The sequence below is a fragment of the Lepidochelys kempii genome, chromosome 11 (assembly GCF_965140265.1).
Source record: "Lepidochelys kempii isolate rLepKem1 chromosome 11, rLepKem1.hap2, whole genome shotgun sequence".
NCBI lineage: Eukaryota > Metazoa > Chordata > Testudines > Cheloniidae > Lepidochelys > Lepidochelys kempii.
The window spans coordinates 78,057,794-78,085,674 of NC_133266.1; the positions used below are offsets into that span (position 1 = coordinate 78,057,794).

The 27,881-nt window shown below is 52.0% G+C and overlaps 1 protein-coding gene across 2 annotated transcripts in view; it reads left to right on the plus strand.

Moving 5' to 3' along the window:
- The first annotated feature begins 7,349 nt into the window (after positions 1 to 7,349).
- Positions 7,350 to 27,881, plus strand: part of COL6A2 (collagen type VI alpha 2 chain) — a 49,506-nt gene continuing 28,974 nt past the window's right edge. The window contains exons 1-11 of one of the 2 annotated variants that reach the window (XM_073306927.1): positions 7,350 to 7,594; positions 12,080 to 12,223; positions 16,502 to 17,100; positions 21,265 to 21,285; positions 22,989 to 23,054; positions 23,750 to 23,803; positions 23,910 to 23,954; positions 25,148 to 25,174; positions 26,518 to 26,544; positions 26,636 to 26,680; positions 27,463 to 27,516. In XM_073306927.1, coding sequence (XP_073163028.1) covers positions 12,088 to 12,223; positions 16,502 to 17,100; positions 21,265 to 21,285; positions 22,989 to 23,054; positions 23,750 to 23,803; positions 23,910 to 23,954; positions 25,148 to 25,174; positions 26,518 to 26,544; positions 26,636 to 26,680; positions 27,463 to 27,516 — 1,074 coding nt within the window. In that variant the 5' untranslated portion in view covers positions 7,350 to 7,594; positions 12,080 to 12,087. The remainder of the gene's footprint in view (positions 7,595 to 12,079; positions 12,224 to 16,501; positions 17,101 to 21,264; positions 21,286 to 22,988; positions 23,055 to 23,749; positions 23,804 to 23,909; positions 23,955 to 25,147; positions 25,175 to 26,517; positions 26,545 to 26,635; positions 26,681 to 27,462; positions 27,517 to 27,881) is intronic. The other variant, XM_073306926.1, reaches the window with a different exon arrangement.

A 27,881-nucleotide genomic window follows, 5' to 3' on the forward strand; every position in this document is an offset into this window, starting at 1 on the left:
AGTGAGGTGGCAAAATTTGCAGATGATAGAAAACTACTCAAGATAGTTAAGTCCCAGGCAGACTGTGAAGAGCTACAAAAGGGTCTCTCAGAACTCGGTGACTAGGCAACAAAATGGCAGTTGAAATTCAATGTTGATAAATGCAAAGTATTGAACATTGGAAAACATAATCCCAACTGTACATACAAAATGATGGGGTCTAAATTAGCTGTAACCACTCAAGAAAGAGATCTTGGAGTCACTGTGGATAGTTCTCTGAAAACATCCACTCAATGTGCAGCGGCAGTCAAAAAAGCGAACAGAATGTTGGGAATTGTTAAGAAAGGGATAGATAAGAAGATAGTAAATATTATAACGCTGCTATATAAATCTATGGTACGCCCACATCTTGAATATTGCTTGCAGATGTGGTCGCCCCATCTCAAGAAAAAACATATTAGAAATGGAAAAGGTACAGGGAAGGGCGCGGGGAAAAAGACAAAGGATATGGTACAGCTTCCATAGGAGCAGATATTAAAAAGGAAGGGACTGTTGAACTTGGACAAGAGACAACTCAGGGGGATGTGACAGAGGTCTATAAAATCATGACTGCTGTGGAGAAAGTAAACAAGGAAGTGCTATATACTCCTTCACGTAACACAGGAACCAGGGATCACCCAATGAAATTAATGTCAATCCAAGGACATGAATTTCTAGCTGGTGCAATCATTTGCAGTCACTCTCCACAAAGGGTATAGTATATCATGGTACTGTCTCTTTAAAATTAGCCATGCATAATCCCCAGGGGGTTTCACACCCTAAGGATCTCACCCATGAAGTGGGCAAATTCAAGGTCTGCATGCTCAGGGCCTCTTGTCACATGCCTAGTGGAGTTCTGCTTTAGACTTTACAGCCCTGGTCTGGCTCCAAAAGCAGATTGGCTGCAGCATCCTCCCAAGGACGACACTGCCAGCTGCCTGCCTATGTCAGAAAGCAAATGGGGGGCATGCCGATGCAAGTGTAAGCAGGGTATGAATGAGCTCTCCCCTGACAGCTAGCTGGGAGGGGGAGAGACTTCAGGAGCAAACTGTATTTACATGAACACATCTACTCTGCCTAGATATCTAGCAGATAGAGTGCTGTTGCTCGAAGTAACCAATTTTGACGGGTATTGGGTTACAAATCACTGAATGTGGGGGTAGTGAAATGCTGTTATCAGTGTTGTCTTTATTGTATGAATAAAGGGGAGCAGAACTGTGCTTAACCTGTCCCAAATGAGAGGGTCACCCTCAGCTGAAAGGACCTCATTAAGCCAGGGGCTCGAATGCCAGACCCCTGTGAAAGTAAGAGGAGTGAGGATAGGTATCTCAGCTAGGAGATGTAGACTCCTAACGGTCCTTGGTTGGATTTAGCTTGTTTCTCCCCACTATTCAAAGATAGGCTTCATTAGGAGCCTTTTGTTATTTTAAGTGTGCAAAAGAGCTGAACTCACTTGTGGTAGGTCAGCATTTCTGCCCAGCCTGCAATGCTAAGAGCTGACGATCACTAAGAGGCTGACTAGCGGAGGTCACAGCAGAGAGGCAGCAGAAGGTAGCTGACAAGCAGCCAGCCAAAGCAAGTGCTCAGATGGCAGAGCAAGCCAGGTGCCTTCTTCCCTGGGTGGGAGGTGAACTCACACAGATGAATCTCTGAACCCTGGATCCTCACTGACCAAGGACAACAACTGTGAGTGGGGTATGGTGAGGGCATCCTGATCACAGTTTTAGGTTTATGAATCCTGCTTGTGGTATTTTCCCTCATTATTGTTGGGTGATTTCCTTCCTTTCATTAAAAGTTTCTTTGCTACACTCAGACCCTGTGCCTGTGAGTGGGGAAGGATTGCCTCTCAGGCACCCAGGGGTGGTATGTAATTTTCCCAGGTTACTGGGTGGGGGTTCAAGCCAGTTCTGTGTTGTATTGTTGAAAAGGAACCCCTAGATACTGAACCCGGCCCTGGTTGCTGCCAGCTTCACCTGGCAGAAGGGTTACACAAGGAGCCAGGCCCCACACATCTGGATGCTCCTACTGAAACTTTTGGGACTCTACCAGCTGGATCACCCCTCGCTCCTTCTCTCTCGGCCCTAACGTGGGTGAGGGAGGTGCAATGGTCGCTGTGCTCAACCGCTTTTGTAGATGCTTCGGGGAGGCCGGTGCAGCCCTTTGGCAGGTATTTCTCAGACTGTGAGCTCTTTGGGGCAGGGAGCATCTGTTTCGGCCATGCCTGGCACAATAGGGGCTTGGTCCAGGATGGGGGTCTGGGAGCACCACCACAATAATGAGATTTCTGAACCTCAAAAGGAGTTTGTTTGGCTCAGGAGTTTATGTCCCTTCCATATGCGGCCAGAGATGACAAAAAGGTTTTCTCCTCAACCGTTTTTTTCCCCCCTCTCCATCTTCCTGATCCCAATACACTTGCTTTTCAGATAATATTTAGAGCAAACTGAAAACTGTTCGGCTCCAGTACAGACTGTACATGCTGTGTTTGGTGCTGCACAGCTGGAGTTTATACGGCAATGTCAGTCTCTTGGGTCTATTTTGTGACCCAAGGAGTTGGCACTGAGCAGAGTATTGCAACAAATGACGCATCGGATTTATGATGAGGAGACAGTTAACATCATTTCTGTCTCTATCTGGAATTTCAGTGTTTAGAAAATGGACCATGACTAATCCTCGTTATTTGGCTGATGAATTTTTAAGCAATCAATTTGCAAACATCTAGAAGATAATAAGGTGATAAGTAACAGTCAGCATGGATTTGTCAAGAACAAATCGTGTCAAACCAACCTGACAGCTTTCTTTGACAGGGTAACAAGCTTTGCGGACAGGGGGAAGCAGTAGACATGGTATATCTTGACTTTAGTAAAGCTTTTGATACTGTCTCACATGACCTTCTCATAGACAAATTAGGAAAATGGAACTTAGATGGAGCTACTAAGAGATGGGTGCAAAACTAGTTGGAAAACCGTTCCCAGAGAGTAGTTATCAGTGGGTCACAGTCATGCTGGAAGAGCATAACATGTCGAGTCCCGCAGGGATCAGATCTGGGTCTGGTTCTGTTCAATATCTTCAATATCTTAGATAATGGCATAGAGAGTACACTTACAAAGTTTGCAGACGATACCAAGCTAGGAGGGGTTGCAAGTGCTTTGGAGGATAGGATTAAAATTCAAAATGATCTGGACAAACTGGAGAAATGGTCTGAAGTAAATAGGATGAAATTCAATAAGGAAAAATGCAAAGTACTCCATTCAGTTGCACAGATACAAAAAGGGAAATGACTGCCTAGCAAGGAGTCCTGCGGAAAGGGATCTGGGGGTCATAGTGGATCACAAGCTAAATATGAATCAACAGTGTAACACTGTTACCAAAAAGCAAACATCATTCTGGGATGTATTCAGAGGTGAAAGTAAGCCGGTACGGCGTACCGGGGTGGATCGGCTTCCCCAGGTGTAATTTAAAGGGCCTGCAGCTCCCAGCAGCGGCTGGAGCCCCCAGCCCTTTAAACTGCTGCCAGAGCCCTGGGGTAGCGGCGACGGGGCTGGGGTGGTGATGTAAAGGGCCCGGGGCGGTAGCGGCGGCCGAGCCCTGGGCCCTTTAAATCATCCCCGGAGCCCCGTCGCCGCTTCCCCAGGGCTCCGGCAGGCTCCGGGGACGATTTAAAGGGCCCAGGGCGGTAGCGGCGGCCGGAGCCCCATCCCCGGAGCCCTGTGGCTGGAGCCCTGGGGAAGCAGCGGTGGGGCTCCGGGGACGATTTAAAGGGCCCAGGGCTCCGGCCGCTGCTACCGCCCAGGGCCCTTTAAACCGCTGCCAGAGCCCTCGGCTGCCGCTGTTACCCCGGGGAGGGGGAAGAAGGCACTTGCCCGTACAGGGTGGGCCGGGGCTGGCTCTGACCTCCCCCAGCCCCGCCCCTTCCACCCGAGGCTCCGCCCCTTCCGGGGTTCAGAGCCGGCCCCAGCCCAGCCCCGTACCGGTAAGTCCCTAGACTTACTTTCACCCCTGGATGTAGTAGCAGGGGTGTTGTAAGCAAGACACGGGAAGTAGGTCTTACGCTCTGCTCTGTGCTGATTAGGTCTCAACTGGAGTATTGTGTCCAGTTCTGGGTGCCACATTTCAGGAAAGATGTGGACAAATTGGAGAAAGTCCAGAGAAGAGCAACAAAAATGATGAAAGGTCTAGAAAACATGAGCTGTGAGGAAAGATTGAAAAAACTGGGTTTGTTTAGTCTGGAGAAGAGACGACTGAGAGGGGACATGAGAACAGTTTTCAGGCACATAAAAGATTGTTACAAGGAGGAGGGAGAAAAAATGTTCTTAACCTCTGAGGACAGGACAAAAAGCAAAGGGGTTACTTTGCAGCAAGGGAGGTTTAGGTTGGACATTTGGAAAAACTTCCTAACTGTCAGGGTGGTGAAGCCCTGGAATAAATTGCCCAGGGAGGTTGTGGAATCTCCATCTTTGGAGATTTTTAAAAGCAGGTTGAGAAACACCCGTCAGGCACAGACTGATAACACTTAGTCCTGCCATGAGTGCAGGGGACTGGGCTAGACGACCTCTCGAGGTCCTTCCAGTCCTGTGACTCTGTGCCCCTAGGGCCAGCGTCAGCACACTTGCATACTATCCTACACTTAAATATACAGTGCGCTTCGAAGTCATCTCACTGCTACCATGCAAAGCCGCACGACTGCACACTCTGAGGGCCAGAGGGTTCCCTATGTTGGCAGCTGCAGAGTCCTTCTGCAGGCAGGAATCCTGGGAGGTGTAGCGCTGGCTGGGTAAAGCTCCCTGGGGGCCATTAGGAGCCAGTACAATTCAAGCAGCCCAGGGGCATGACAGGATGAAGCAGAGCTGGGCTAGCAGTGAGGATCAGGGCTCTCGAGAGGGTCCCGGGTAATTTATCGTTTATTTTCTGATGCATCTAGGCAAAGCCATCCCTCATACAATGTGATGGAACAGACGTACCATGCTAAGCTGCGCACTCCGCCACGCTGCTGTGAATCTGGGGTAATGGCACTTACCTCCATGAAACGATTTCCCTTTTCCACCAATGGGTATGTCTACATTCCAGTCCTGGGGCGTGACTGCAGCTCACATAGACAGCCCGAAGCCAGCTGTGAAGCTGCGGCAGCATGGCTAGCTCCTGAAGTAATTACCCAGGATCCAGGCAGACTTGTACCACCCGTACTGAAGACCATGCCGCTGTGGCTTCACCGCTCCAGTACCTGAGCTGGCTAAATTAAAGCTGTGATTGCAGCATAGGCATTGTAAGGGCTGGGGTGGGGTCTCGAACCTGCAGAGCTGCCACCTAGCAGCAGTTCTAACCAGCTTGCACTCCACTACCTCTGACCCACTGTGGACACAGATCATGGGAAGTCCCACCTCAAGGGGTCTGACAGGCAGCGGCCTCATGGCTCCTGATTGGCTCCCTGCCCTATATAAACCCAAGGGGCATTCCAGGAAGTGTCCAGACAACAGTGCAGATCTCCTGTAGCTGTCATGACCACTTCTGGTCTTGAACTTTGACCTCGGCTTGATTTGGACTCTGCTTCCTAAGCTGAACCCTGAAACCTGACTTGGCCTCTGACCTTTGGTATTGACCCCAGCCTGGAACCTGACTAAGAACTCCTCCACTACTCCCTGCCTCAGGTTTGGCCCTGCTCTAACCCTTGTTCCTGACTATCCTTGCTGGGATCCTGATGACATACCCCAAGAGTAGAATTTGGCCTACATTGTACACGTGTGGACTGAGTATATTTCTTATGGTATCTAATGAGTCAGATACCAGATGGGTAGGGAGTCATGAAAATCTATCCGAGAGTTGGTCGAAAGATTCATTCGTCTGAAATGTTTTGGCTTAAACTTTCAATTTTTGCTGGAAAAATTTGAAACAGTTTTTATTTTGATGCAATTTTCGAAAACTGAAAACCTTGAAAATTTTGGATGTTTATGTTTTCTCCTTTCTGTTTTCCACTACTGAATGCCATAGAATGAATTATATCTTGCGGTTTACTTCTTTTCTTTTCTTTTCTTCTTTCCCCCCTTTTTCCACTCTGTAATTTCTCAAGATTTCTACAGCTTTGGAAAAGTTAGAGTAGCACATTTATATTCTAAATTCACATTCCTTGTTGTTGTTGTTGCTTATTTTTATTATTATTTCAAGCATATTTCATTTCATACCATATGTGCTTCACAAAAGGAAACTGCCCATATATGACTGTACCCTAAGTCCTGCCTCCAGGGTTCTCCAAGTTTTCCACTCTGCAGAGCATTCTGGGAAAGAAAGACCTTATCATGAGCCAGCTGCCCACCTCACTGCTTGGTTCTCAAATATTCCATTCCGTGGACCACCAGGAAGGGCTCTGTGACCTTTGGTAGTCCCTACACCACAGTTTGAGAACCACATAAGTATATGGAAAATAATTGGAAAATTACATGCAAGGGCTCTTTTTCCATGTGTGGCTTTTCCATGTCCAGTACTGCGGAGTGAATGACTCATCAGTAAATCAGGACTGCTAGCCTGTTGAACTGAAATGCATGGGGCACATTGGGCATGGAGCAGTTACAATAGCAGAAAAGCAGCAAAATTCAGATTAGGAAAACAAATAGTAACATGGGTATTCATTGAAATGGCGGGTCTGGCTTGTACTTGGAACCCAACGGGGTGCAGCCTGTGAGAGCTACGCACAGGCTACAAACCCAGCACCGCGACTGGCAGATCCCTCCGAGAGGCCTAGGGCTGAATGGGTTTGGAGAGTGACCTGGTCCCCCACCCCTAGACTGGGAGGTCAGTTCAGGGCAGTGTACATGGGTGGGGAGGGAACAGGACGATGCGGGGACGCTGGCGCTGCCATTCACCCTATTGTGTTTGTCTTTGCATTAGTGACATTAATGGGGGTTGGATCAGGCCGTTTTCCTGGCCAGGAGGTTGCCAGGGTCCCTGAGTAAGAGGTGAATATTTGTGAAGTCTGTGGGAAGCTGAAGTCTGAGGCCATCCTGTTTTGAAATGTGCCCGTCCATTTTATGCATTCTTCTCAAGATAGGTTACAAACAGGGGGAAGAGGAGTAACATGAGTGAGTGGTGGAAATCCATGTGGCAGGCACAGCGAGAGCTCCTGTGCTTGGAAAAATATGATTTCCTCTTCCGTTTTGTTTTAAAAAATCTCCTAACTGCAACATTACAACTTCCCCCCACCCCACTCCAGACACCCCCCAGGAAAAGGAGTGGGGGTTGGAGGGCGATTCCCTCTCCCCAGCCTCGCCTAGTGGGGCTTCGATGGATGCGCAGTGACACCCTGTGGATACTCGGAGTAAAGACGTCTTTGGCCCCTGTCACAGACGGAGTTGAAGGAGGAGAATTATAAAGTAGGCAGTTTCTTTTTTGCCAGAGAACAGAGGCTCTCGGCTGGAGAAGCCACTGCCACTCCCAACTGATCCCTTCTCTTCATCAAAAATAGACACCAAAAACTCTAAGAAAAGAAATCCAACCCTTCCAACGGAAGATGCAGAAGCCCTATTGACACAAAGATTCCAAGAATTTTCCCGATTTGACTTTCTGGAGGAAACTTCAGTCTTGTTTTCAGGTAGGCAAAGACTCCTGCTTCACCATTTAATATCTCCACAAATCTTCCTGCTTCTTTTGAAGCTGCTGCAGACGTGAACAGGGAAACTAACCTTTTTATCTCCAGGTTGTGTTTGAGCGTATAATCCATCCAGTGCTGCTGGCTGTTGTGAACTCTTGATCGATTGATACAGGAGACTTTTTAGGCATGTTGCTTTCAGAGACTAGCCACAGTAAACAGACGGATATTTCACTTATCTCTCTGAGCTGCTTGATAGTTCAGGGATTTACATGTGTGGATGTTTTGGGCAACAAACTCCCTTAGGATTAGAATAATTGTTAATGAGGTAGCTTTCTGAAGGAAAGCTTTTTGGGAGAGATTCTACAGTCTGCAGTCCCTTGTATAGGAACTCAAGTTTCAGGCATCAGGGCCAACGGGCTAGTCAGTCACTGTAAAACTTGTTGGGCCAAATTAATCCCTAGTGTAACTCCACTGAAGCCAGCGGCGTTACCTGAGGGACAAACTTGGCCGACTGTAGCAGCACCAGAATGTTGATGCTGCTACAAAGCCTGAATTATTAGACCCAAGGGCGGCTCTTGGACTTTCAACCACACACGAGTACAAGATCCTCTTTGCGCCCCACAGAAATCGGGTGTTTTGTTCTGCTGAATTTCACCAGCGTGCCTGTTTTCTGCAAAGAGGTAACCGGCAGGATTTGACCGGGGCTCAGGGTTGTTGCTGGAGTGCGCGTAACTTGCTTTGTTCAGGCTGGTGGTTTTAGGGAGTGTACTCTGATTTCATGCTCGCCACTTGAGCTGTGCATGTGGCTGGGTTGCTGGTACTGTGATGCCAGCTGTTCGCTGATGGCGGTGGCTAACAGGGCAGTATAAGCCAGCCCTGGAAGAGGTGCCGTGTCTGCACAAGTGAAAATGGCAACCAGGCTGAGATTGTTCCTCCCTCTCAAAATGACATTTCCAGGCCTCTTGCCGCCTCCTTCCCGTGCTATCTGTGCTGGTTGAAGTCCTGTGTTGTTTGCAGTAGGACAGACGTGGTACAGCTGGGTGCCAGGCAATGGAGGGGAAGCCTTTATAGTGGGCGATCTGCCTGGAAACCGACAACTGAGCACTAAGGGAAAGATCTAAGCAGATTGTTTGTTTGACACATACTGAAACGACTGGCACCTGCCCTGAGTGAGCCCGGCCTGTGTGTGCCTGAGGGCAGGAGGCAGGCATCTGCCTGGGCATTTCTTACAGATGGAGGCACAGATTTCTCCTAGTCTTATCTTACTTGATTTTCAGAAGAAACCCTAGTGCCTTGGACAGAGCTAGAGCGGAGGCTGCCTTTGTGACTGCAGACCTAGGCACAGGTGTCAGGGTTGTACCCCGAGATCACATATTCCTGCTTCTCCACACACTCAACACAACCCATAGCCACTGCCATGAAAACCATGGGCCTGGGTGGTTCTCCGAGCAGGAATACGGAGTGTGAAACATTACTGTACATTTGCCATTGGTGAGATGATGCACATGGGAATAGCTCTCTTCCTGTAGGCGAAACACATCTCATGGCATTAACTCCACTTCTTCCATACAGTGTTAGCCCAGACACTGGGGCCGGGACTGGTTTGCTCAGGTCTGCTAGGGGCACCTCAGGCAAGTGAGATACTCAGGACTCCCTCAGGGATGCCAAGTAGATCTTCAGTGTAGGAGGTACACAAGATGGGGATACCCAACTGTGAGAGCTGGGAGCATCAGCAGGTGAGAGAGTGGACCAGAGTGATATGGGGAACCCTGGCTATGCAGGGAGGTTCTGGGGAACTGAGCTGGCCCTTCTGGCGTACTAGGGGATCTGCAGGCTGTCTCCACTCTCAAGGATGGGACAGAAGGTCTGTCATGTCTGCTGGCTGGTGTCCCGCTGGTCTGTGAGCAGAGGGAATCTGTACCCCTCATTGTGAGATTACTACCACATTTCACTGGACTCCACACTCCACCAGCCAGAGTCTCCCTTCTGTTGTAGGAAAGGGCAGCAGGGACAAATGATTTGAATGATCTCACCATGTGCAACAAGACTTGTGGGGGAGGACTTCAGGGGAGGGAGAGGTGTCTTTCCATTCTGCCTGCAAGCGCAGAACTAGCAGTCTCCTGCACGGCCACTGTCCTTGCCAGGCCACTGCTTGGCCATTAGGGCGTGCTGCAAACAAACAGAGCAACCTAGGACAGGTGCGGATGGGTGAGCTCCTGGGCTCGCTCCTGTGCATCGCTCCTGCACGCGCCCCCTCAAGTCTCCATAGATCGCTTGAGGTGAGGCCTGAACCACGTGCAGGGAGAGGGTCACAGCACAGGCTGGGGCCTTCCGCGTCCGCTGCGTGGACATGAAGCCAGGCCTGGCGAGTCCCAGGGCTGCTCCCTCCTGTCTCTATCACCAGCAGGGACATCACACTTCTGACTCCCAGACTCTGGAGGAGGGGAGGTCGGGGGAAGCTCTGAGAGGGTCCCCTCATGGACTCTGCTGAATCACTCCTTCAGCCCCCGCAGGCCCATGAGATCAGTGGGAGGCCACTCCCCATCATGCCAGGATGCCCTACGCGGGCCAGAGTAGGCAATACTGTCCAGGCAATACGACCTTCCCTGGGCACCTGTCTGCGGGGCTGCCTGGAGGACGGTCAGTATGTCCGTCCGTCGTCCCCCACTTCCCCCGCTCACACACACCTCCCCAACTGCCCACTACCTCCATGTGGATCCTGGACTCAGCAGAGAACCCTCCACGGGATCCAGGGGGAAGGCAGGGGACAGCGCCTAGCCAGTGACCTGCGGCCCTGTTGGCATGTGGGCCTGGGGAACACGCTGCCCCCATGGGAGGCTGGGGGAAGCAGATGGAATGGTACCACGGGAGATGGGGTGGGTGGGAGCTGAGATGGGGTAAGGACCCCGTCTGCTTTAACTGCTGCTCATACAGCGACTCTTGATGGGAGCAGGCCAGTCCCAGAGGAAACCTCTGGTTGCAAACGCCAGGTGGTTTGCCCGGGGGCTCTTGGGGGGCACAGAGGAGAGAGGGCTCTGGGTACACACCAGCAGCTCCAAGCCAGCCCTACTCTTCCAGTAGCATCATTCCTTCTGATGCAGAAGAGGCCGTGGCTGGCGGAGCTTCCCCGCCCCACGCAGCGAGTGCAGCCCTCTGCCTCTCGCCCTTCCAGCAATCTCTCACCATGCCCATCCCCTCCTTGGCTTCTCCAGTAGGGGGCAGCAAATTGCCATGGGGGGCCCAGGGATAATCAGCTAATTCTTGAGCCAGGCTGTGCTCCAATGACTGGCCCCAGACTGCACAGCAACATCGTCCTCCAGGGCTGTAATCCTCACCTGTCTTTGTTGTTGGGAACCTCGGATTCTCTTGCCTAGAAATGACCGTTCGGCCCGGGGGCTGCTGAGACCCCATGGAAGCCTGGGAGCTGTTAGGAGCCCGCAGACCCTCGCTGCACTTTTTCTGCCTCTTGAGCCAACTCCAAGTCCTTGGTGCTCTGAGTGCAGCTGGACGTCAGAGGGAACCTGGCCCTTTCCTGCAAACTAAACAAACGGGGCGCTGATTTCGCTTTGCGAGCACAGCTTAAGTATTTCTTTAATAGGCAGATGCTCTTTGAATGCTGGCTACAGTCCTGGGGCTCAGGATGGGGCCCAAAAGGGCTGAGGGGTAATACTGCAGGATTTGGGGGTCTCGGAATGCTTGGCACATCTCTCATCCGAGCCCCTCAAGCACTTTGCAGACATGACTGTGTTTTCTCAGCGTCCTGCTGGCAGGCAGGAAGCTATGGCATGGGATCCTGATTCCCAGGAGAGGAAAGAAAGGCACAGTGGTTCAGTGACTGGCATGCGGCCAGACAATGGCTCTGATGCTGATCTCACATCCCTGTGAGTCAGGAATAGCCTTGTTGGACCCAATGGCGTGATGCTGGTGGAACCAGCGTGAACCTAGCGAGTCAGTGCAGTCGGGACAGCCTGACTCCCACGCTGGCCACCAGACCCCATCCCTGGGAGCCACATGGGCTGGGGAAGCAACCGCCCATCTGGCGTAAGGTAAAAGCCACTTAAAAACAACTCCCAGCCACACTCCAAGAAGAGGGGCGTTTAAAATAACGTAGCTGGATTAGTCAGACCTGAAACCTAACTGAGAGTCCCCGAGGTCCGCCACTCTGCGATGAATGGGGGTGGAGCCGCGCTCTGGCCTGCGCAGAGAGCACTTTGCTTGGTGGGTCATTACCAGCTTTGCCCCGTGCTGTGAATTGTAGATTCCAGGCCCCGAAGGTCGCACTGTGATCATCCAGTCTGCCCTCCTGCAGAGCACAGGCCAGGTGACTTTTGGGATTCATTCCTGCTTAGACGAGGGCACTGTCAGAGAAACATCTGCTCCTGATTTTAAAATGTCCAGTCGGGAGAGTCCAGCCCAACTCTTGGTAAGTTGTTCCGGTGGCTAATTACCCTGACTGACTCCTGGGCTCGGTTTGTTCTCCTGCAGGAAGCTGAATGCGAAGTGGCCTGGCCGAGATGTCCCAGCTGGCCTTTTTTGCCATTCTTCTTTGCATGACGCTGGTTCCCCTCCAGGCTCAGTTTGATGAGGACTATGACACAACCTTCAGTCTTCGCCCAACTGCCTGTCCAGGTACCAGCAGGAAAACTTGTCTCTCTGCCTCTGTCCTCTGTATTTAGCATTAACATTGAAAACTCCCCTGGGTTCAGTTCTAAAGGCTGCTCAGAGGGGCCACACAGTGGCATCTCAGAGCTCACTGTTCCTTTACACTGGCTGAAAAGTACCAAGCTCTGAGGAGCTTCCTTGCCCTGTGGGTGGGGCAGGGCACACATGCAGCTCCCATTTCTGAGGGATGAGCTGGGGCACGGATGTCTGGGCATGAGCAGCTCAGTCTGGAGGGGTGGGGGAATCTCCCCGGCTTTTAGAAAGGAAGCAAGATCCATGTCAGGTGTCGGGAAGTAAACCTGTTCTGTCACACACGAATGAGAGGCAGATACTGGCTCAGACTTGACAGATGCGGGGGGCAGGGACCGAGTGGGTATGTGTGAGGGAGGTGGGATGCCACTGTAGATAGCATGGTGGGCCCAGTTTGTGTGTACGTTCTTTGTTACCATTGAGACCCCCCCCACACCTCCCTCCCAAACCCATTCTAAGAAGTCAGTGTAGACAAAGCCCAGTGTAGACAAAAGTGGGTGATTGGACAACAAAATGGCAGATGAAATTCAATGTTGATAAGTGCAAAGTAATGCACATTGGAAAACTTAATCCTAACTATACATATAAAATGATGGGGGTCAAAATTAGCTGTTAAGAGCATAAGAACGGCCACACTGGGACAGACCGAAGGTCCATCAAGCCCAGAATCCTGTCTTCCAGCAGTGGCCAATGTCAGATGCCCCAGAGGGAATGAACAGAACAGGGAATCCTCAAGTGATCCACCCCCTGTTGCCTAATTCCCAGCTTCTGGCAAACAGAGGCTAGGGACACCATCCCTGCCCATCCTGTATTATGAGAAGGAGTAAATAACGCTTCCTGATTTACTTTCTCCACACCAGGCATGATTGTATGGACGTCTCTCATCTCCCCCCTGAGTCGTCTCTTTTCCAAGCTGAAAAGTCCCAGTTTTATTATTCTCTCCTCATACGGAAGCTGTTCCATACCTCTAATAATTTTTGTTTCCATTTTCTGAACCTTTTCCAATTCCAATATATCTTTTTTGAGATGGGGCGACCACATCTGCATGCAGTATTCAAGTGGGCGTACCATGGATTTATATAGAGGCAACATAATATTTTCTGTCTGCTTATCTATCCCTTTCTTAATGATTCCCAACATTCTGTTCGCTTTTTTGACTGCCGCTGCACATTGGGTGGATGATTTCAGAGAACTATCCACAATGACTCCAAGATCTTTCTTGAGTGGTAACAGCTAATTTAGACCCCATCATTGTATATGTATAGTTAGGATTATGGTTTTCAATGTGCACTACTTTATATTTATCAGCATTGAATTTTCTCTGCCATTTTGTTGCCCAGTCACTCAGCTTTGTGAGATCCTTTTGTAGCTCTTTGCAGTCTGCTTTGATCCCCCTTTGTCTGTCTGCTTTGATCCCCCTTGTCCACATGCCTTTTGACCCCCTCAAAGAATTCTAGTAGATTGGTGAGGCATGATTTCCCTTTACAAAAACCACATTGACGCTTCCCCAGCAAATTATGTTCATTTCTGTGTCTGACAATATTGTTCTTTACTATAGTTTCAACCAGTTTGCCGGTACTGAAGTCAGATTCACTGGCCTGTAATTGCTGGGACTGCCTCTGGAGATTTTTTTTTTTTAAATGGAGTCACATTAGCTATCCTCCAGTCATCTGGTACAGAAGCTGATTTAAATGATAGGTTACAGACTACAGTTAGTAGTTCTGCAATTTCACTTTTGAGTTCCTTCAGAACTCCCTTGAGTGAATACCATCTGCTCCTGGTGACTTATTACTGTTTAGATTATCATTTTTTTCCAAAACCTCCTCTAAAGACACCTCAATCTGGGACAGTTCTTCAGATTTGTCACCTAAAAAGATTGGCTCAGGTTTGGGAATCTCCCTCCCATCCTCAGCCGTGAAGCCCAATGCAAAGAGTTCATTTAGTTTCTCCGCAATGGTCTTATTCTTCTTGAGTGCTCCTTTAGTGTCTCCATCGTCCAGTGGCCCCACTGGTTGTTTAGCAGGCTTCCTGCTTCTCATGTACTTAAAAAAATTTTACTCTTAGTTTTGAGTCTTTAGCTAGCTGTTCTTCAAATTCTTTTTTGGTCTTCCTAGTTATATTTGTACACTTCATTTGCCGGAGTTTATGCTCCTTTCGATTTTCCTCACTAGGCTTTAACTTCCACTTTTTAAAGGATGCCTTTTTGCCTCTCACTGCTTCTTTTACTTTGTTGTTTAGCCATGGTGGCTCTGTTTTGGTTCTCTTACTATGTTGAATTTGGGGTAAACATTTAAGTTGTGCCTCTGTTATGGTGTCTTTAAAAAGTTTCCATGCAGCCTGCATGGATTTCATTTTTTGCACTGTATCTTTTAATTTCTGTTTAACTGACTTCCTCATTTTTGTGTAGTTCCCCTTTCTGCAATTAAATGCTACTGTGGCTTGCTACTGTGGTGGGCTGCTGTGGTGTTTTCCCTGCCAAAGGGATGTTAAATTTAATTATATGGTTACTATTACCAAGCTTTCCAGCTATATTCACCTCTTGGACCAGATCCTGTGCTCCACTTAGGACTAAATCAAGAATTGCCTCTCCCCTTGTGGGTTGCAGGACTAGCTTTGCCAAGAAGCAGTCGTTTAAGGTGTCAAGAAACTTTATCTCTCTAATCTCCCTGAGCATTTCCCAATTCCTATCAACATCCTGGTCAGGTGGTCGGTAATATACCCCTAGTGCTAGATTCTTTTTATTCGAGCATGGAATTACTATCCAGAGGGACTCTATGGTGCAGTTGGGTTCATTTAAGATTTTTAGTTCATTTGATTCTACGCTTTCTTTCACATATAGAGCCACTCCCACACCAGCAAGACCTGATCTGTCCTTCCGATATATTTTGTACCCTGGTATTACTGTGTCCCATTGATTACCCTCATTCCACCAAGTTTCTGTGATGCCTGTTATATCAATATCCTCATTTAATACGAGGCATTCAAGTTCACCATCTTATTATTTAGACCCCTAGCATTGGTATATAAACACTTTAAAAACTTGTCACTTTTTAGCTGTCTGCCATTACATGATGTAATTGAATGGGACTTTTTTTCATTTGACTGTTTCTCATCAGATCCTACCCATATTTTATTGTCTTCCATCCTCTATTCTTGACTAGGACATAGGGGAGGATCTCTTAATGGAGATTCTCTAAGGGATGTCTCTGTCCGAACCACGTGCTCCTCCGCACCTGTCAGCTTTTACCATTCAAGAAAGAGATCCTGGAGTCATTGTGGATTAGTTCTCTGAAAACATCCACTCAGTGTGCAGCGGCAGTCAAAAAAGCAAACAGAATGTTTGGAATCATTAAGAAAGGAATAGATAAGCAGATAGAAAATATCATATTGCCTCTATATAAATCCATGGTACGCCCACATCTTGAATACTGCGTGCAGATGTGGTTGCCCCATCTCAAAAAAGATATATTGGAATTGGAAAAGTTTCAACAAAAGAGCAACGAAAATTATTAGAGATATGGAACAGCTTCCGTATGAGGAGAGATTAATAAGACTGGGACTTTTCAGCTTGGAAAAGAGATAACTAAGGGGGGATATGCTAGAGGTCTATAAAATCAGGACTGGTATGGAGAAAGTAAATAAAGAAGTGTTGTTTACCCCTTCTCATAACACAAGAACTGGGAGGGGTCATGAAATGAGATGAATAGGCAGCAGGTTTAAAATAAACAAAAGGAAATATTTATTGACCTTCGCAACAACCTCTGATAAAGACTATAACGGGGTTCAAAAAAGAACTAGATAAATTTATGGAGGATAGGTCCATCAATGGCTATTAGCCAGGATGGTGTCCCTAGCCTCTGTTTGCCAGAAGCTGGGAATAGGTGACAGGGGATGGATCACTTGATGATGACCTGTTGTTTTCATTCCCTCTGGGGCACCTGGCATTGGCCACTGTCAGAGGACGGGATACTGGGCTAGATGGATCCTTGTTCTGACCCAGTCTGGCCGTTCTTATGTTCTTATGATGTGGTTTCTAACCAATAGCCATTTCCAGGAGCCATCACTATAAGCACCTCCAGGGGTGTTCCTTGTGCAGAAGGGGTAGGTCTGTGTCGTGTGCTCACTGCTCTGCGGGGTTTGTACCTGCCCAGTCTGGTGCCAGAGGGGCGCACTCCATCCCACTCTGATGCTATTTGCCCCGTTGTCTCCACACAGAGAAGACCGACTGTCCCATCAACGTGTACTTTATCATTGACACTTCGGAAAGCATTGCCCTGCAGACTGTGCCGATCCAGAGCCTGGTGGAGCATATGAAGCAGTTCATCCAGGCCTTCATCAGTAAACTGGAGACCGAGGTCTACCAGAACCAGGTCTCCATCACATGGAATTTCTGGGGACTTCACTTCTCAGACGTGGTGGAGATTTACAGCACCTTGACCAACAGCAAGGACGTGTACCTCACCAGGCTGAATGCCATCAACTACATTGGTCGGGGCACGTTCACAGACTGCGCGATCTCCAAAATGACCGAGCAGATCATGAGCCATGCAGTCCCCGCCGTAAAATTCGCTGTGGTCATCACCGACGGCCATGTGACAGGCAGCCCCTGTGGCGGGATGAAGATGCAGGCCGAGAAGGCCCGGGATGCAGGGATCAAGCTCTTTGCAGTGGCCCCCAGCCAGAACATCTTCGAGCCGGGTCTCCGGGAGATCGCCAACCTCCCCCACGAGCTGTACCGCAATAACTATGCCACCACCAAGAGAGGTGCCATCGAGGTGGACGAGGACACCATCAACCGGATTATCCAAGTCATGGTAAGGGACGTTGGCTCGCACCAGAGGGCGCAGGGTCAGGCTGATGTGACACATGTAGGGATGCAATAGAGATCTTGTCAGAGTGGGCTGCTGGGACAGAAAAACTGGGGACCAAGGGCAGGCGATCCAGGGGCTTGTCTATACACAAAAGTTGTACTGCTCTGACTGTACTGGTCCAGATAAGCCAGCAAAACCCCAAGTGGATGCAGTTATACCAGGATTAAAGTGCTTATGCCAGTACCACTTAGTCTATGTGTGTGCTATGGGGCCTACACCAGCGTAGCCTTCTTGTGTAGATACAACCTACACCAACAGAAGGAGCTTTTCTGTCCGTGCAGGAACGCCACCTCCCCAAGCAACCTTGGCCACGTCGACAGAAGCGCTCTTCTGGCGACATAATTGCGTCTGCACGGTCGGCTGTCGGGGTGCGTTTTTTCACATCTGTAGCTATGCCGACGTGACTTTTAATTGCAGACCAAGCCTTACTCCGCAGGGGAATGAGGAGGATAAGCTATACTGGTATAAGCAGCTTTATACCAGTAGAACTGTTTCCACACTAACCAGTTGTACCACTCTAACCCTCCCACCGGTTAGCAGCATGGGTGAATCCGTACAAAAGGCGCATGCAAACCAGGCCTGGCCCGGACATTGAGCACCATTGAAGCAGCTGGCGCACACAGTTTAATAAGCTGATAGTAAATATTTTGGGGGGAAGCTTGTGTCAGATCCTGCCCCCCTCCGGACAGTTCATCCCAAGGAGAGAGATTCTGATGGACCACGTCATTGCCATTTATCATCGCCGCGTCTGTGTTCCCTCCGTGTATCCTAGAACCCTCGTAAGCAAGACTTGAGCCACCAGTTTTATGGTGAATTACTTCATAATGTTAGAATTGGTGCCAACACCTCTTTGTGGGAGGAGGGGATGTAAACAGTCGATCTGCAGTTCGCCGGTAGCTCTCCTGGGTGAGGAAGGTTAGCTCCTGAAACTGGCATTTTGTCACTCTGGGAACGGCAGAGTCTCCACTGCTGTCAGTTTCCCTCTATTCGGTATAGGAGTCAGGATGAAAAGAAGCTCCACCCCCAATCCTAAATCCCTCCCACAACCCCTCGGAGCAGGATGTCTCTGCTGGAGTGAAATGAAGGGGAGGGATAGCTCAGTACGGGGAGGGATAGCTCAGTGGCTTGAGCATTGGCCTGCTAAACCCAGGGTTGGGAGTTCAATCCTTGAGGGGGCCATTTAGGGATCTGGGGCAAAAATTGGGGATTGGCCCTAGCTTTGAGCAGGGGTGGGACTAGATGACCTCCTGAGGTCCCTTCCAACCCTGGTATTCTATGATTCTATGAAGTAGTTAGCCAGACTGACACTTCACGGAGTTCTTGCCCCCGTGGGATGAAAAGGTCCGCTCACAGTGACCTGAGGAGGACAGATGCTGTCGGTCTCTCTGCATGCTCGGGAAGACCCAGGGCTGGTGCAACCACTAGGCGGTCGCCAGATGATTGGGGGCGACAGAAAGCGGTGCCCTGGCTCGGCAGGGAGGAGCCGCCTTCCGGAGGCACCGGAGAGCCAGAGCGTCGGCTTGTGGGGGCGGCGAGCCCCAGCCACGGAGGAGCCGGCGAGGCGCAGGGGGGCAGCAGCCCCGCAAAGGCAGCGGTGCCGCTAGAGGGGATCAGCCGCGCCCCGGGGGCTCCTGCAGGCTGCAGCAGATGCATGTGGGCAGCGGCCCCCGTGCGCCCCCTGGCTCCCCCCTCACCGCGCTCGGGCTCAGCGGCTCCCGCTGCCTCGGCACCCTGCGGGGAGGGGCTGTGGGTGCGGCAGCCCGGCAGCATCTTTGCCCCCCGTGGAGCCGGCGTCTGACCAGCATGGGCATAGTAAGGGGGATCCCAGCCGGGGGGCAGGCAGAGGGCGGGGGCGGTGGTTAGATGGGTCAGGAGTTCTGGGGGGGCTGTGAGGGGGTGGGGAGTGATTGGATGGGGCGTGGGAGTCTGTCTGGGGGCGGGGGTGTGGATAAGAGTTGGCAGTCAGGGGACAGGTAGTGGGTAGGATCCTAGGAGGGCAGTTAGGGTGGGGGGGGTCTCAGGAGAGGGCAGTCAGGGGAAAAGGAGCGGGGGGGGTTGGGAGTTCTGAGGGGGGCAGTCAGGGAGTGGGAAGTGGGAGGGAGTGAATGGGGTGGGGCTAGGGAAGGGCCCCCCCACAATCCTTTTTTGTGATTGTTGAAATATGGTAACCCTAGGCGAGGGAGGAGCCAGGGGGCTCATGGGGGCTGGCGCCCACATGCATCCACTGCAGCCTGCAGGAGCCCCCAGGGGGGTGCCGGGCTGCAGCCGGGGCAGAAGGGGCGGGGGGCGCAGCCTTTGCAGGGCTGCTGCCCCCCTGCGTTGCGCCGGCTCCTCTGTGGCTGGGGCTTGCCGCCCCCGCAAGTGGGCACTCTGGCTCTCCGGTGCCTCCGGAAGGTGGCTCCTCCCTGCCGAGCTGCTGCATCGGCCCAAGCCCGGCAAAGCCAGTGAGTGGACTCGGGGCAGGGGTGGGGAGGGCTCGCGGAGGGGCTGTGCACCCTCCAGGGGAGTTCAGGGGGCTGAGAGGGGGGAACCTGGTCTGGGGGAGCTGGCCCCTGGGCAGGCTGGCCCCTGGGGTCTATAAAGGCTCGTTGAGATTTGTCCCTCAGTGAACCAGTCTTACAATCCACTTCAACTCATAGCAACAGCCCTTATTTTCAATGGAAACACCTGCTTTTCATCAGTGCCAAGTACCCAGGAAACTCATTCAAATGCCCAAATAATGAATTAGGAGCCTAAGTTTAGGACCACTTTAAAAAAAAATCTTGGCAAACAAAGTCTATGAGAGAGAGAAGGTGGATGAGGTAATATTGAGCTCAAAAGCTTGTCTCTCACCACCAGAAGTTGGTCCAATAAAAGCTATTCGCTCACCCACCTTGTCTTTCTAATATCCTGGGACCAACAGGCTGCCGCAACATGGCATAATTAAGTTCATGGATCTTTTGTTCTATCCAAGTATTGTCTGACATAAATCCATCCTTTAAAACCTTATTGGCATAATAGCACTCGAAGGCCTGTCCTGCAAATGCTCCTGTCTGTGCTGAACACTCAGCATGGGAGTCACGCCATTGAAATCACACACTGCAACGGAGGGGCAGGATGGCCCCGTGGTGAGGGCACTAGCCCAGGACGTGGGAGAGCTGTGGGGGTCAAGTCCTGGCTCTGGCCCAGATTTGCTGTGTGACCTTGGGCAAGTAACTTCACCTCTCTGTGCCTCAGATCCCATCTGTACAATAAGGACAACAGCCCCTGCCCCGCTCACGGGGAGGGAGGGGGGAAGTCCAGTACCAATTGTGAGGTGCCCAGACCCTGGGGTGACAGCGGCTAGGACATCTCAAAGGACAAAGCTGCAGTGACAAACACTCTCTGTTCCTAACCACCAGTAACTGGGAAAAGGGGCCAAGACCTTGCCTTTCACTGTCACTCACTGAAAACACAGGGGCAAAACTTGACCAGAGCTTTCAATACAATCCAGTTCCCAGCCCTGCCTCCTCAAAGCTCACGCACGTGCTCCGCTTTGGGCAGGGCGTGCTGTCCCTTTGACTGTAGCAGCGCTTTGCGCAGGGCGTAACGTTGCGCCCCAGAGCACGTCTCTGCAGGACTGGCCCCGCGGCCCCAGCTGGGGAAGGCAAATGTAGTGCGCTCTTGCATTCTTTATGGTTTAAAATGTGTACCAGTGAGAAGTGCTACCCTACATGTAAACTAAAAGGAGACAGAGCCAGTTAGCCCTTCTCCTTTCTTGAAAGGGGCTGTCTCTGGCCCCAGGCTGCAGGCTATTCCATCCAACAGGCCTGGGCTCCCACCCAGAGGCCTGGGCTCATACAGAACAATATGCAGAATCGGGGCCTTTGTCCTTGGACAACAGGATCCCAACCTCTGTGTCAGAAATCGGAGTAGTGGGACCTCTGTATCTCACACCTGGGACTGAAAGTCACCACTGCTTGGGTTACTTGTATGGTGCTTTTAAACCATACAACTCCTGTCTCCCGCTTTCCCTGCTCCTCATGGGGAGTGCCAGGACTGCCCAGCTCCAGGAGGGGGAGGCGCTCCAGGTCTCTTCATGCTTTTTATCTAAATGATCTGTTTTCTCTCTCTCGCTCTCTTTCACAGAAACACGAAGCCTATGGAGAGGTGAGTGAACAGCACCTTCACGCAGCTTGCTCACTCCAATGAAATTGGATTGCACCACAGATGAGTAACCCTGATCCTGCACTGAGCTCCATGCAGCTGGACCCCTGCACCCATGTGGAACTCAGTGTGGGGTCAGGGACAAGGTCATGTTGCCTTTTAGTTAAAGTTCCTGCCCTAAATCCCAGGTTAGTTTTGCTGAGCATAAATAAACAGCTGCTGTGTACCCAGAGGTGGCTGCATTACAGTGCTGGGCATAGTGATTTCTGCCTATGTAAAGTTTTGTGAAATGTTCCTGGCTCCTTCAGGCTGGAAGGAAATATATATATGAGATTCTGGGTTAGAAAACAGCAGCAGGACCTAGCAGCCTGCATCACCGCCCTGGAGGCTGCAAAATCACCATCCGATGGAAGAGGCAGACACTGCTCCCATGAGGCTATTTAGTCCACTGTGATGGTTTGTTTTATTGAACTGCTTTGGGGAGTGAAAGAACTTAATGATTCAATGCCCAGGCCAACTCGGGCCCAGATCTTTCTCACTTCTTTATTTGTTCAACTCTCGGGGGGCTCAGCTCTGGGTGTGGATAGTATTTAAGTACCTTAGCTGGCTTTTATATCTCTTATAAAGACCCCTTAAGCCTACTGGAGCAAGTCGGTGGCTGCATTCCTGCTGTAGAGACAGCCCCGCTCTCAGCTGTAACTGCACACATGGAGGCCCAACTTGGACATCTTTGTTCCAATAACACAGGCCCCTCCATGAATTCACTTCGTGTCACCTTGGACCTCTAGGGGAGAACATGGCGTTTTCCTGCCCACCTTCCTCAGGCAAAATCCCCAGGCACTTTGTGGCAGTTTTTCATGAGAAGAGCTGGCTGAGACCATAGCCTCAGATATCCTGCCTGGCTGCCCAGAGCAGAGGGCAGCAGCAGACCCAGCCCTTCGATACCAGCAACGCCCATTATAGCATCGATCGATCGGTCCCCAGGCCAGCTGAGGAGAAAGGAGTAAAAACGTGCAAAGGGGTCTCGGCGGCTTCCTGTCTCAGCTGGTGTCTAGCCTCACCTATGCTCCCACTGTCCGTTTATCTGCCCACACAGACGCGCAGGAGAGCTTCAGCCGCACAAGGCCCCAAAGGGCACAAGAACGGCACAGAGATGCTCTTTAAACCCAGCCAGGCCAGAGCGCAGTCAAGGCTAAGCGTTAACAGTCTCTGCTCCTCAGGGCTACCCCTAGCCAGGCCAGGATTTGGGGGCTCCTGGCCGGTTCCCATTCTGAAGTCTAGGGTGGGATTTTCCAGCACGCTGCCTGGTGGCCCCACTCGGATCCCATCAGCGCAAACGGGGCTGTTCCCTCGAGGCCTGTGGGAGCGGAGCTAGACCGACACGGTGCAGCGTCGGCATCCCAGCCCCAATGTTCCCGCAGGCCGGGCGCTCCCTAGGCCAAAACTCAGTGTGTGCTGGGCCCAGGCCTGAAACCCCAGGCTGGCTGCGGAGGGCAGGGCCCATGCACAGAGCAGCAGCAGTCTCCGCCTTCTCGCTAGCCGGTGGGCACAGCGAGATCAGCACCTGGGGACTGAGAATTAGGCTTCTGAAGGCCCCTAAAGGCTACCTGTTGTTTCCATTACCTCTGTCATCCTGGCCTGGTTCTCCACCTGGCTTTCCCCACGCGTCCTGCCCCATGCCTCATGTTTAATCTGGTTTATTTCAGTGCTACAAGATGAGCTGTCTGGAGATCACAGGCCCGCCTGGGCCCAAGGGCTACCGGGGGCAGAAGGTGAGTGACGCTGGCCTGGTAGGCAGGAGGGGCCATGCTGGGTGAGTCCTTCGACTGGGCTGGGCTTGGAACTGGGCGATGACACCGACCAGCCAAGCCCTTTGCTGGCCTGCAGGATGCAAACCCCACAGCTGCAGCCGGGCCCCCCTTGGCAGAGAGAGGTGCAGGGAAACCAGCCCCCTGCAGCATCACAAACCCAGCACCACCCCACTCTCGCTGTGCTGGAGACAAAAGGAACTGGGGACCCCTCCCCACGCCCAGTAACCACCCCTGCACTCTGGGCTCTAGGCTCACTCATAACCACACCTGCAGGCTGCCCCGGGCCAGGCTCCTGTGCTGACCCTGACTCTCCCTCTCTCCCCAGATGCCCCTTTCTTCTTCTGCTCCCCCACTCCCGGGGTGCCCGGGCAGTACCCCTCCCCCAGCACACTGCAGCCCCAGCCAGGCTGCTCTTTACCCTGGGCTAGTCCCAGCTGGGCTGCATAGTCCCTCCCCACAAAGCAGAGCTCTGAGTCCAGATTGTGTGTCCGTCCCTCTGGTTGTCCATCTCCTGCGCTCCTCGGCGCTGAACCCAGCCCACTCCTCTCTGGGCCTGCTCTGCCGCTGGGGGCTCTGGGGGAGAGGGGCCAGCACATGGTGCCCTCTGCTGACCACGAATGAAAAGTCACGGTGCTCTTTGTGTGCTTTACTTGCAGGGTGCGAAGGGGAACATGGGTCAACCAGGAGGTCCTGGGCTAAAAGGGCGACAGGTGAGTGGTGTAAAATCCCCCTTCCACCGCTGGCGAGCAGCACCGTGATGGGTCAGCTGGAGACTCACTGACTTTGGACTAACTCACCATATCTTCTCTCTTGAAGGGTGACCCAGGTATTGAAGGTCCCATCGGATACCCTGGTCCCAAGGTAAAGAACCCTGCGCCCGGTGGCTGAGCTGCCTGCCTGCATTCTGGTTCGGATTCAGCAGTGGCGTGCGTGCGTGTGTGTGATGTGTGGCTGCCAGTCTAGTGCGCGTCTTACAGCCCCGCTGCGAGGCCATGGGGCTGGATGAGGGCACACAGCCTGCCCCACAGCCTGCCGGAGTCAGTGACTTGTCTCCCAGGGACTTTGGATCCGTCCACGAGAGAGGAGATTTTTGCTGAAGCGAATCTATTCAGCCGAATTTTGGCCTGCAGCATTGTGCCAGCTGGGTGCAAGACACTGTCATAACAAGGCTTCCTGTCTGCCATGGACAGGACAGATGGCCCGTAGCCCATGCGCTACTGCAGCCCACCTCAGACATGCAGGAAGGCTGCAGCCTCAAGTAGCTGCTTGGCCAAAGAGGTGCCCTTTGCACTGCCCCCGGCAGGTTGGCAAACAGGCAGGCTCCCAGCCAGAGAGCGTTCCTCCGCCAGGGCCCTTTGCCAGATAGGCCTGGCCTCTAGCCACTGCACATCAGCTCTGTGCCGCATGAGGGCGCTCGAGCAGATGGCTGGTCCCTAAGGCAGGTCCCTAAGAGCCGGAAAGGGCTGGGTTGGTTGGAACAATCACCCTGCATGGAACCTGGAAGCGGATGGGAAGCCAGGGCGGCTCCTGGGGCACATCGGGAGTGTTACGTGCTCCTGGCCCCCATTCTGTTCAGCAGTCAGGTCCGTCCCCGCCACCACTGCACCAGGGGATGGTTGAGTGGTGCCGCAGGTTAGCCCTGAGGAGGGGCATGGCAGAGACCAGCCTGGAGACTGATACTGCCTGTCAGCACAGATCATTATAAAACAGGCAGAGTCCCCATGTTCCTGGAGGGCACTGTATGTTCGTTGGGTGGGAATGAACATGTGTCCAAAGGGGCCGGGTCTGACGGCCACTGGCCCTCAGCACTCACTGGCTGAAGGCTCCATCAGGATCCAGACACTGCTGTTCTGTGTCTGCACCAAGCAGTGTGGAGTGCTGGGGATCTCGGCCTGTCTCTCTTCACTCTAGCTGGCCATCTCCTACTTGCTGCAATAGTTGCATCTCTGAGTCCACTTGTCTGCCTGCCTGCCCAAAGCCCCTCGCTTCCCCCACCTCCACCTGCCCGCCCACAAACACTAACAGAAAGGGTTTTGTGTTTTTTCTTGCCCTAGGGTATTCCTGGTCTGAAAGGAGAGAAGGTAAGAAAGAGCCTCTGATCCTGATCTGCGAGCACTGTGCAAGGGGCCAGCGGGGCATTTCCACGGGAGCGTTGTTTCTAGTGCATGTTTAGAGACGAGGCTGGGAACAATCGTAGCAGTAGCTGGGAAAATGAGGAGGAATATTCTACAAGTATTTTGCTCACAGTGGAACTTGATTGTGGGCATCTCTCCATGTTTGTGGCCTCTCCCCCAGCACGCCTGTGCTTTAACTTTGCTACTTTTACTACATGCAAAGCACATTTCAGACTCCCACGACTGATACTCATCGACAGTGAACTCAGAATTGTATATTGAAAGGTAGTGCACCTCCACCCCGATATAACGCGGTCCTCAGGAGCCAAAAAGCCTTTTACCGTGTTATAGGTGAAACCACGTTGTATCGAACTTGATTTGGCCTCGGGCATTTCCATTATTAATAGTCACTTTCTGCCCCCTGATTGACCCCTCAGAATCCCCGACCCATCCAACCCCCCACCACTCCTAGTCCCCTGACTACCCCCTCCAGAACCCCCCCCCCCCGTCCTTAATCACCCCAGGACCCCACCCCCTACCCAACCACCCTGCTCCCTGTCCCCTGACTGCCCCGATCGCTATCCAAACCCCCACGCCCTGACAGGCTCCCCGGGACTCCCACGCCCTATCCAATGCCCCCCAGAACCTCCGAACCATCCAACCCCCCCTGCTCCCTGTCCCCTGACCGCCCCCCAAGACCCTCTGCCCCTTATCCAACCCCTCAATCTCGGCCCGGCACCCTTAACGTGCCGCTCAGAGCAGCGTGTCAGAGCCAGATGCACTGATCCACAGGAGCGCGCAGCCCTGCCCGCAGAGCACTGCTTTACCACATTCTAGCCGACTTCGTGTTATATCGGGTCGCATTATATCGGGGTGTAGGTGTATTTGAAATTGAAGTATGTTGGTAAATTACATAAATCATCCTATGTGGGAGCAGAAACAGCAGCATGTGATTTATGCAACTAAGCAACAGGTGGCCAGACCAGGACTGGTGTAGGTCAGGGTAGTTCCTATGAAGTCAGTGCAGATATGCCAATTTACGCCAGCTGAGGATCTGGCCCAGGGTGTGGCGCATTGACAACAAACTGCCCCATGTCTGTGCCGGGGGAGTGAGGAGGGGGTGCTGCGAGGATATAACTGAATGGTTGCCAGTAACGAGCAAATCTGAGAACTCGGTGATCTGCTTACAAACACTTTTCATGAGCAGAAAGGTGGGGTGGGGAGGCACCTGGGACACGTGGTCATCATTAGGAGGGGTAAGCAGTGCAATGTACCCAGAGCTGACTACGCATTGTCCCCTTTCTCTGCAGGGCGAGTTTGGAGGCGACGGCCGGAAGGTAAGAAGGCACCTTTCATGCAGCACCTATCCCAGCTTAGAGCCTCAGAGAGTCTCTAGCAAGATAATTACTTCTTTTCCTTTGGTCCCAGGGGGCAGCTGGTTTGGCAGGAAGGAACGGCACCGACGGACAGAAGGTAACGCCACACAAGGGACGAGCCGTGCCCAGTCCAGCTCTGGTGTTCTGGTCGTTAGCTGATGGGGGTTCCCGAGGCCTGAGGCTGGAGAGAAGCTGTTACCATCGATGAAAACGAACCACAGGAAGATATCCGTGAATTCTTTCCCGGGGTGGGGGAGGTTCCGTCCCACTCCCATACCTGCCCAAACACCTTCATAGAATCATAGAATATCAGGGTTGGAAGGGACCTCAGGAGGTCATCTAGTCCAACCCCCAGCTCAAAGCAAGACCAATCCCCAATTTTTGCCCTGATCCCTAAATGGCTCCCTCAAGGATTGAACTCACAACCTTGGGTTTAGCAGGCTAATGCTCAAACCACTGAGCTATCCCATTGCTTCCACAGAGCAGCCTTCAGCCCTCCCTCTACACTACCTCTGGGCACTGCGGGGGTCTCAGCCCCCACAGAACCCAGCCTGAAAAAGGGACCTGATATATAGGCAGGGCATCACTCCCGTGCCCCCTCCGGGGCGTTGAAGCTGCCTCCCTGCACCGCCTGCAGGGCGTCACTGCTGCCTGCCAAGCCTTTCACCAAACAGGGCCAGGCCTGTGCTCTATTTTTGGTTTAAGGTCGATGTTTGCAGTCCCTTCTCTAACTGGCTTCCTTGGGCCAGACCCTTGTGATTAGCTGTGGGTCAATTATTATCAATTATCAATTATTTACTGTGATAGAACAGAAACTCCTAATTCTTTCCCCCTAACTCTCAGGTTTTCTCTCACCTCTTTCTGTTGTAATCCCCGCAGGGCAGGCTGGGACGGATTGGATCCCCTGGCTGTAAGGGAGACCCTGGGGACAAGGTAGGAATGTTTTCTCGTGCTTAATCAGCCAAGGTGCAGTTCACCATAGCAGGGCGGGCTTAGCCCGGCCTTACCTGTCGCCGTGGAGCTGCATCGCGAGCAGTGAGTCTTCCTGCCCAGTTGTCCTGATGCAGAGTGGAACGCACACCACGGTGTCAGAGCGCTCATGTCTCCTGCCAACGCACAGGGGAGCACCAAGGCGATGAGAGCTGGCCTCTGTTTTTTGTTCCCACTAGCAGCAAGTTGAGGCCATTCTTGTATCTGAAGCTGCTCTCCCTGCAAAGTGATCTTCTAGGGGAGGTGTTTTATCTGGAGCAGAGCAGCACACTGTTATTACTGCAGGCGGACAGTTCCTTGTCCTCTCC